The 10,045-nt window shown below is 32.7% G+C and overlaps 1 protein-coding gene across 3 annotated transcripts in view; it reads right to left on the bottom strand.

Moving 5' to 3' along the window:
• LOC142343517 (beta-1,3-galactosyltransferase 9-like) overlaps nucleotides 1-10,045 on the bottom strand; it is a 106,650-nt gene extending 96,605 nt beyond the window's left edge. For 2 of the 3 annotated variants that reach the window (XM_075395181.1, XM_075395182.1), the window contains exons 1-3: nucleotides 8,722-10,044; nucleotides 4,479-4,718; nucleotides 198-327 (exon numbers count right to left, since the gene is read on the bottom strand). In XM_075395181.1, coding sequence (XP_075251296.1) covers nucleotides 198-327; nucleotides 4,479-4,718; nucleotides 8,722-9,315 — 964 coding nt within the window. In that variant the 5' untranslated portion in view covers nucleotides 9,316-10,044. Of the gene's footprint in view, nucleotides 1-197; nucleotides 328-4,478; nucleotides 4,719-8,721 lie in introns of all 3 variants that reach the window. The other variant, XM_075395180.1, reaches the window with a different exon arrangement.

Here is a 10,045-nt window from a genome sequence, read left to right as displayed (position 1 = left end):
ACAATAAAGTTGGGGTTTACTGCCGTGAGGTTTATTTCCGCAGGTTTTTATTTCCGCAAGTTTTTATCCTATCAAAAATTGAGTGGTTCTTTTTTACGTGGTTTTTTTTCCGAAACCGATTTTGCTCGTCACGCGTAACAAAGTTTTCTAATTCAATCTAGTGTTATATAAAAAATGAAAGAAAGCAGTATTTTCACCTTCACAGTAAGGTGGAAAGTATCTGTGAGGGTTCTCTTTATTTGAAACAAAGAATTTGCTCGAATTGTCTCGAATGATAAGAGGAAGAGCGTGACATCTTCCGCCGTATAATAGACCACCATGATGTTGCTGCAAGAGAAGAAAAGGTGTTCCGCAAGGTTCACATCAATCACTCATCATGGAGTTCCGCAAGGTTAACCACATTAATCAAAGTGCAACGTGCAATTAGTAAATTGGTGCAATTTAAACAAGCAGAACCACATCCAACAAGCAAAAAAAAACACAAAATACTACCACATGCTTAATTTTTTTAATCCTAAAACTCGTGTAAGAGTTTTGTATTAACAATTTAAGAACTAATCAAATCAAATGAACAATCCAATGTAAACATTTGGATCATAAATACCCAGATTAGGACCTGGAGTTTTGAAAAGGCCATACTGGGACAAAAAAGTGGCATATAAAGACCGTGCATGGACCAAATATTCCATAAAAATAACTTTGGAAAGATTTTAGCGAAAAGAGGGATTCTAGCTCAACACAAGTTATTCACGCTGGACTTTCGCTCGGACCAAATGGTCACACTTCAATTTTGCTAAAATTTACTCAAAATTTTTGCGCTTGACTTTAGCTTAACCTAATTTTCTACACTGAACTTTTGATTGAACCAAAATGTCACGCTCGCCTCAAAAAATTTACGCGCAATTTTATTACTCACCAAAAAATATAGCCTAGTTAGAAAAAAAGCGCCTTTATTTGTTGCAATGCAGAGGGAACAAATCATTCAAATATCTGGGTTAATTTTCAAAAAATAAATAAAATTTCATTTTCTCAGAAAAGTGACAAACTTCTATCATGGCAATTGAGATAGTCCAATAGGGAAAACAGACTTATTTGAAAATCTAAAATTTTGTGGTCCTAATTCAACGGTCTTTAATGTTTGGTTGCTCTGCTGCATTGCTCTTCAGTCTTGGGCTGTTGCTGCTTCGGTATCTGCAGAAGCAATATATATATATATATATATATATATATATATATATATATATATATATATATAAAACTCTTCCAGATTTGTAAGAAAGCAAACGCATGAAAAATTTCTGCTCGATCCATTAAAACACATTGTGCCACCCATAAATTATCTTTAGTTATAACATTTGAATGTGCGTGCTAAGCAGATTTAAAACTTCTTCTCGATCTAAAAGACCTGGTTTGACCTAAAAAGCTAATGAAAAGAGATTTACTTGAACCAGGAAAATTTTTTGCCGAGCGTTATGTAAGAAACTCGACTGTGTTGCTTTAGTTTACACAGCCCCACTAGAATTTCTGGAGTCTTTCCATGAGTGGAGGCTCAAAAATCAATTCAGATAAATTTTAGTTTTCCAGTTTTAGCATTGAAAAATGTAATTGATTAGATAAAATTGGCGACAAAGAAATAGACAATAATGGCTCTTCTATATGAAAATTATTAATCATTTAACTAATTTTTCAATCAATTAAACTAAAAAGAATATGAGCATTAACTATGATTTATCATCCGAATTAGCACAATAAAATTTTTTCCAGATTTTTATAAACCTTCAATGCTAGCTACGCAAAATTTTTTTCAGATCCATTGTGATTCCTCGACAGAATATTATAATTTTCAAAAAAAGGAATGCATTCTGGGATAGCTATAGAAAATCTCAAAAGAAGCAGGTAGTACATTTCTTGTTTTTAAGGTAGTATATGAAACAAGAAGCGAAAAAGAAAGAAAAATTTACCTGACTCCTATTTGCTATTGCTTTTATATTGATCATCAGCAGACGAAAAACTTTTACACTATTTTTAGTTCTTATTAAAAAGCGTTCCAGAAGTATTGTGGCAAGAAAACCTAATTGTTGTTTGTCCAAGTTTAGTAGAAAAGTAGTTCGAGTATCAGTCATAAAGAATGATGAGCAATTGTCCCTCATCAAATCCCTTGATTTAGGGTTAAGATAAATAATCGGTTTTTGTTGGTCAAGAATGCTGCAATAAAATAACCTTCTGAATCAAAATTTGAATCATGGAAAAAATTATTGCTGTATGAAAACAACATCAATGCAGTTTCACCTTTTCATTTTAGAGATTCCTATATATCCGTTATTTTTCTATCGCATTTTTCTTTTGTATTGAACAAATCTCAAACACTCTTTTTACCTTCTAGTGATTCTCTCCCATAGAAACAGCTGATATAAAAATTACAAATATTACTGTCTGTGCATGAAAGTAAAAATCCATGAGAGTCACAGCACTATTTTCCAAGTGCAGAACTCCGCTAATCCGTTATATTCACAAAACAGTTGCTAAAAAATCTGGCCTTTCACCGGATCAGTAAACCCAAAAATATATGCTCAGTGTTTCTTGATTAATTTGTTTATTTTCAAAATATTTTTTTCCGAGGTCTCTTCCTATCACTTAACTTAACTAGAATCGTATATCATGAAGTCAAAACCTGTGCATTAAAATTTGACTAAAAGCAATTAACGTAATCTACGCTGATTTTCTTTTAAAAATGTTAAAAAACAGTTTCGAAGTAAAGTAAAAGAAGCAAAACAAGTGAGCTTGTGAGAAACAGTATCAATTTTTGATAGGCAAATTCTACAATTTTTTAGTTCTTAACACTTAGAAATAGGCGAAACCCTGTTGAACAAAATTTCAAATAAAAATTGCGCCATAGTTTTCAAAATTTTCAAGTTAAATTCTAACATATTAGTTTCAACCTCTAAAACTTGGGACAATTCAGTTTTGAATTGTTGCTGAAGCTAGTATTAGAGTGCTAAATATAAGATCTGTGTGTTCAACCAAACTGAAGAATTCAAATAATTGTTTTTATAGTTGAGATGAGACAGTATCAGAAGAATAAATACATTTTTGTTGCTTTGAGAAAGTTGTCAAACCCTACTTTTAACTGAGAAACCGAAACATTCCATTGAAAAAAACTCGTCCAAATAAGTTCTGTCCATATCAAATTACGTGGAAAACATGTGTAGAAACCAAGAAACCATTAACGCATCGTTTTATGTGACAAACTGCAGATAAGTTTGATCTTTATTATACTCAATTAGTAAACTCAAAAGACTGAATTTTAAAAAAGCAAGAACAACTATAACCATGAAATTTGCAATAACAAAATTAATTGGAGCTATTATTTTTTTGGATAAAATCATGCAATTCAGAAAGCAAAACCATATGGTTAAAAATTTAAATGATCTCCAATAAAGTGATTATACTTAATTTAAACCAATCTGTAAATGTACTAAAATTTTACAATAGAAAAACAAAATTTTTCATTTGTAACGGAATAACAAAAAGATAAATTGGGTTCTCTATTTGTTTAGTGTAGGTTTGATGTAGTAGGTTGACGTTTGTGCTTTAGTCTATGAAATAGTCATAATCGCTAGTGGTTAAATAGGAAATAGGAACTGAAAAAAAAACTCTTAAATTTGAAGTTATTAATATTCTTAATCATATAAATATGTTAACTCTTGACATCTTGTGTTCTGAAAAGGAAGATATCGACGGTTTTGCAGGCTTGAAAACGCAACTTATTAACTGTGCCCGAGAAAAAAAAACAAAAAGCGTGCGCTTTTTTCGTCTAACTTAAACAAGCATACCCACAATTTCATATATTTGAAACTGAAATGTTATCGCGAGCGCAATTAGTGGGTACTCAGGGTGCCCGAACTTGGAAATTTTGGTAAGGCCGTAGTACGGCACGGTATAATTTTTACATAAAATTGTACTAAAATCTTGTTAAGTTTTCTATTGCCCGTAGTAAGGCCGTGATTTCTAAATTACCGTTTTAAGATTAATAAGGTGCCCCACTAAGGTCGTTTCAAGATTGATAAGGAGCCGTACTGAAGCCATACCAAGTTTTGTAAGGTGCCCTAAAATAAGAAAATGGAATGACAGCGGTCGGAAAACTCTCTAGTCAAGTGAAAACTGACTTTTTGAGATTTTTCCAGTATAATGTTTGTTATTTTCCCTCCTTTTTCATTTCGGGCGTGTCAATAAAGGAATTAAATTGAACCAACTGTAAAGCCGCGGTATTAATACATCAAATAGAGTGTCTGAAGAAATTTAATAATGAAATTATGAAATTGTTATTGAAATGAAAATTGCAAATGCACGCATTAGTGTTTCACGCAGCAATAAATTCAATGGTGTTAAAAAAATTATGTGCTTTTATTTAAAAGACGGACACACAGACATGAGCAAACATTTCTTTATCCAGGAAAAAGTAATTAAAAGTGTCTCACCCGTTTTATGAAGAATGCAATTCGTTTTTCCATATTCTCCAAATTGACATAGACATCGTCGTCTATTTTGTACACATAGAGAGAATCTGGGCAGTGGTGTTGTACCCACGTGAACACAGAAAGCATCTTAAGGGTGAGGTTGAAGTAGTGGTCCACTTGGTTGAGAGTCACCACATCTCCGAATAAAGATTGTTCAGCTTGGATCAACAATTTCTGCACTCGAGACTGGGGACGACCGACCTGTGACCAAAAGTTTGACTCAATAATGAACTCTCGTTGCCATTACAACAGTTGTATAATGCACAGTACTGCTTGTCTTTCCCTTTATAATTAAACGGGTCTTTCCCTTTATAGAACCCCACACCCCACCCCACCCCCCCCCCCCCCCCACCAGCCAGCTTAGTGGTAACAATATAAACTATTGCCCCGCATTCATGGTAATTATACCATAATGGGAAAGACCCGATTCGACGGCTATCTTCCTCCATCAATCTCTTTTTGTCGCATCTTATCATACAGCAACAGGGGCGAGAAAATTAGTGAGTTACGAAAAAAGATAGTCTGATTAATACCAAAGCAGAGTTTTGCTTCTGTTTCAGATTTTCTTCATATTATTTAAGCGTTAAGAATTTATTTCATCGGTAAGTTATACAAGAGTTGAATAAAAATAGTCAATCAACTCTTGTTGCGATAAGAATAGATCCACGACTTTCCGATTGAGTAAATTTTTATAGCACCCAATTAATACCGTAACAGAGCTCAATTAATACCCAAATCCGGTAACAGAGCTCACAATTTCTGGAACCAAACGCCACAATATTGAATTACACAATATGTGTTACTAAATTCTATGGTTTTGTTTATATTTTTCTGCCACTCTTTTCCGACCATTGTTGATATTTTCAAATTTTCATTGCTGAAGGTCAAATTTTATTCAAATTTTTATTGCTGAAGGTCAAATTTGCAAAATTTTCCAAACCAAGGAGAAAATCGCAATTAATTGCTAAGTCTTGAAAAACATTAAAACAATTCAAACATGTAAGAATTTGCAAAGATTTGCTTTTTAATTTCGAATTTTCAAAACCTGTTTGCAAATATTTGCAAAAAATAATCCCATATTTTACAAAGTTGGAAAATCAAATGAAAATCAAGAAAATCATTTTTAAAAACTTGACCTTAAAAACTTTAAAAACTTGATCCGTAAAACAGAGTTACGCCACTGTTTCAAACTTTTACAGTATTCATCGAGCGCTAACAAGATGTTTAACCGTTAAGTTGCGCAACTGTTGTTAATTCAACGCGAGTTGACTAAAAACAGTTAATCAGCTCTTGTTGCGATAGGAATAGTTGCAGAAATTTCCAATTGAGTATCTTTTTATTGAACCCAATAAGTACCACGAAAGTCTGAATAGTGGTGAGATTACACCGCGAAGGCAGAGTAGGGAAGAGAATATTTTTTAATCAATCATCAGCAATCAAATAAAGCATCTTGAGCCGACTTCAACCATTTGGTTTATAATCAAAGTCCGCCAATTGTCAAGCACTATAAAGCACCGGATCTATTCAATAAGTTTATCACAGCAATTTGGCATTAAATAATATGGAAAACTTTGAACAGAGGGCAAAAAAATCCCAATATTTGGACGATTTATCTGAATTTCGTTTTCTAGAGCGATTTATCGAGGTTTAAACTTTTGAGAATATTGAGACTAATTTGCGTTATTTTTCACAGTTTCCGAACATTTTTCCTAAAATATAGTCAATTTTGCCGCAATTTGTTAAAAGTGTTGTTGATTTGGTTTTCAAAGACAAAAATGTGTCGACGACTTTTTAAAAAAATTTTTTCGGCTAAAAATTGGGCTAAATATTTCAAAATGAAGCCTTTTTCATCAAAAATTGCGGGAAAAATTCTTTTGGTAGTTTTTGATTAAATTTGCCGGAAGTACCCAACCAAAAACTACCAGCACAATCTTTGTAAACACCAAAGGGCTTAGTTCTACTTCAAATTCCACTGATAGTGCTCTGGAACTAAAGTTTGCCGTATTTTAATGAAAATTTCAAGATGATTATCAGAATCGCAGCATTTAATTTTTATTTTCTTTACTAACAAATTAGCTATATCTATAACATTCGAGACAAAAAAGTGTTCTTAATGAAAGAACAGCAATAGCAATGATAGTTTTGTTCCAATCTTGGACTGTCACAATCCAAAAATATTTCGGATTGTTTTCAATCGGTCTTTTTTAGAAAAAAATTCGATAAATTTTTATGTTTATTGAAGAACAGAACATTTCAAATTACAGATCGCTTTTGATAGGTGCAAAAGGTTTCCTAATCACTTCCAAATTATTGTATCAATTTTTTAATTTGAAAGCTTGTGGTCATATCGACTTTCCAAACTATTTGATTTTTGATTTTTCTCTTAATTTGTTCAATTTGTAGCTTAGTGACAGCAAGAGCGAATGTTTCTGTTTCACCTGAACTAAAGTTCAATCTTTATTGTTGTTTTATGCGTTAAGATATGTTTTTCTGGCTTCGATACTACCAGATTTAACATTTTTTTATTTTAAGGCATTTGACCTATTTTTCACGCCTTTTCTCGTTTTTTCACATTATCACATTATTGACATTTCACACAACCCATTACTTGGGTTCAAAATAAGACAAAATTGAACATGTATATTTCAGGGGATAGATAAGGGTTTTAAGCGCTTCGACGACACTTTCTTGAAGGTTTTTGTATATTTTTTAACTTCTGTCATTAACTGTCGATTTCTCTTTTTCTTTTAGTCGAATGAAATTTCTGGAAGAATGACAAGTCTTCTTGACTTTTTTCGGAGGATTATTTGAGCCTATGTTTAGATTTGAGTAGATAGTTGATGGTTTCATGACTTTGAAAACCAATGTTTTATAAATTTCAATTTTTAACTACGCATTTTTGTCCTATTTTTGTTTGTATTTATTAACTAATCTCGTTTATTACAGGTCATATTACAACAAAATGAAATTATTGGCAATATGAGAAGGTGCAAGTGTACAAAATCTAAACATCTTAAAGAATTCGTTATGGATTTACTGGTTTCGACAAGTGTTTTTCGCAAAAAACAGTAAATTAATTTTTGATTTTTGCTTATATGTGACGTTCTTTTTGCAAACATAAAACATCTTCTGAAAAAGTACAGGTCTCAATAGCTTATTTTTCGGACGAAGAAACGGACCTATCAAATTTTCTGATTCTGTCGCTTATGGTTTGTATGACTTTGAGAACAATTGTTTTTTGAAAAAAAGAACTAATTCTTTACTTTACGGCTGTTTCTTTTTTTCAACATTCTAGCTAGTCTCATTAATTAGACGTCACATAAAACCTTACTGACATTCGAAAAAAGCGCAACAAAACATACTTTGAGGGGAAAATATGGCTTTACGGCTTCGGCAGCGTTTTCTCACAAATTTTAATTTAATTTTCGTTTATTGTCTATATTTGTTTTTCTTTTCGTAACCGCAAAAAAAATTGAATGCAGAGAGAACTTAATAGCCAAGTATATAGGCATCGTTGATAACAAAACATTTGGTTGTTTTAAGTTGATATTTATTGGTTTTTATTACTTTGAAATTAATTGTTTTAAAAAAAATAAGCGGATTTTTTAATTTTGCCTTTTTTGCTCTTTTTGTCTAATTGTAAACGAGCCTTATTATGGACTGGCCTCACATCCTTTTATGGACTGGTCCCATATCTTTTCTACTAAAGTACAAGTTATTTTGTTCAGTTTCAGTTTTTTGTAATTAAGTTGACTTTGTTATTAAGTTTTTTTTAAATGGACATAAAATTTTGGTTGTAATTAATGTTTGTTGTTGTCGTTTGATTTTGTTGTTCGTCTTGTGCCTCGCTTTCACAATAATGGCAGATCTCGTCAATCTAATGCTGCTTCTTTTTTTTAACTAAAGTATTCGCGTTGGAGGCGATATTTTCCTTCGTACAGCATTTTTTTGAGAAATACTTGAATTTTTGGGGGTTTTCTATTTGTTCATTTGGTAGACAGTTATTCCAAAAATGTGGATAATGAGCGGGGTCGGAACTCTATGTGCGAACGCAGACTACCGAGCCTCCTTTGTGGATCTATTTTGTTTTGCGTGCACTATACTTTGTAACGGGGGGGGGGGGGGCGCCAAAACAGATAAGATCTAAAATCGGTAATATTTTTTGATGTCCACTTATTTTTGTGTTATTAGTAAGAAGACTTACGAAGTAAATGAAAGTATAGTTCAATCTCGGCGTGAACAGGGTCAAATCCGCCCATGTATTTCTAATAAGCACCCTTTTGTTGTAATTGTTCGTGCGAGATGGAATCACAACTAGAACCCGATTCTGCAGCGGTTTCCTTTTACACACTTCAGCGTTGGCGTCCAAGTATAACTCAGAATAATTGTCAAACTTGATCAAATCTTTCGGTACCAAAAAATGCTCTTGGTTGTGTAACTCGACTTCGGAAATCAACTTTTTCTCGGCTTCAACAGCTTGACTCTCCAAGATTTCTTGATTAGTTGGTTCTGTTTCTTCCGCCCAATTTTCTGGAATTGAATAACTGTTAATTGGCAAAGATACTGACCCTGTTTCAGCTAATAACGTCTTGTTATAACTTATATTATAACTAACTAACTGATCTAACCAACTTGCTGACTGAAAATCGTTTTTGGCTATTTTTGATTTTTCTTTGACTCTTGAGGGAAAATTTGTCCAAATGAAGAAAGTTAATGAAATTACAATAACCCGAAGAAAAGTTGGTTTTATATTCGTAGATAAAAATGGGTAATAAACAGCGCGTAAAATGCCCAGCATAATTACTAGTCGCCCGATATATGTTATTGAATAAATAGTAACGATGGCATCATATTGTTATTGTTTATTTGTTTTCGAATTTTTTCATTCCATTTTTTCACGCCTTACTAGGAGTTTGTATCTTTTCAATCAACAACAACAAAAACGGGATGTCAAGCAGCGAATCCCCTCAATTAAAATCTGTCACATTTAAAAACTGATTCACTCGAAAACGACTTAAACCGTATTCTGAAACATAAGTCCGCAAGCTATAGACAATCTGAACAAAAACCAGCAAAATAATAACAAAACAAAATGATTTACGTTTCCAAAATTAGATACATTTTGGTTTTGAGCGGAATTATAGATTTAAAGCTTGCGGAGCAATAATTTCCTCTAAAGTAAAGTTTGTTTCAGCGTATTTTAAGGAGAAACGTTTGTAGTCATTGTTCTGGAGTCTTTAGCTGTTATGCCTTCTAAAGTTTGAACAAAAATTGAGACAAACGTAGTATCTATGTCAGAGAAAGGCTTGCCGGATTTAGTAAGACTTACTTTGTCAAACTGCTACAAATAAAGTTTTAAAAGCTAAACTGAGCAGAATATGCAAAAGCCGCGCGGCCATTTATTTCGAAAGATCCCAATTTGTTATGGTAAAAACAGAAACAAGGTTAATTATATTCCCCAACACGTGCAAAAGAGCCCAAATTTTTGTCCACAATTTGGATCTACTCTGTTTTTCTAGCCCCTCCTC

Source organism: Convolutriloba macropyga, chromosome 1 (assembly GCF_964194025.1).
Source record: "Convolutriloba macropyga chromosome 1, txConMacr16.3, whole genome shotgun sequence".
Classification (NCBI taxonomy): domain Eukaryota; kingdom Metazoa; phylum Xenacoelomorpha; order Acoela; family Convolutidae; genus Convolutriloba; species Convolutriloba macropyga.
The sequence above is the reverse complement of the archived record's forward strand: the minus strand, read 5'-3'. Positions and strand labels throughout refer to the sequence as shown.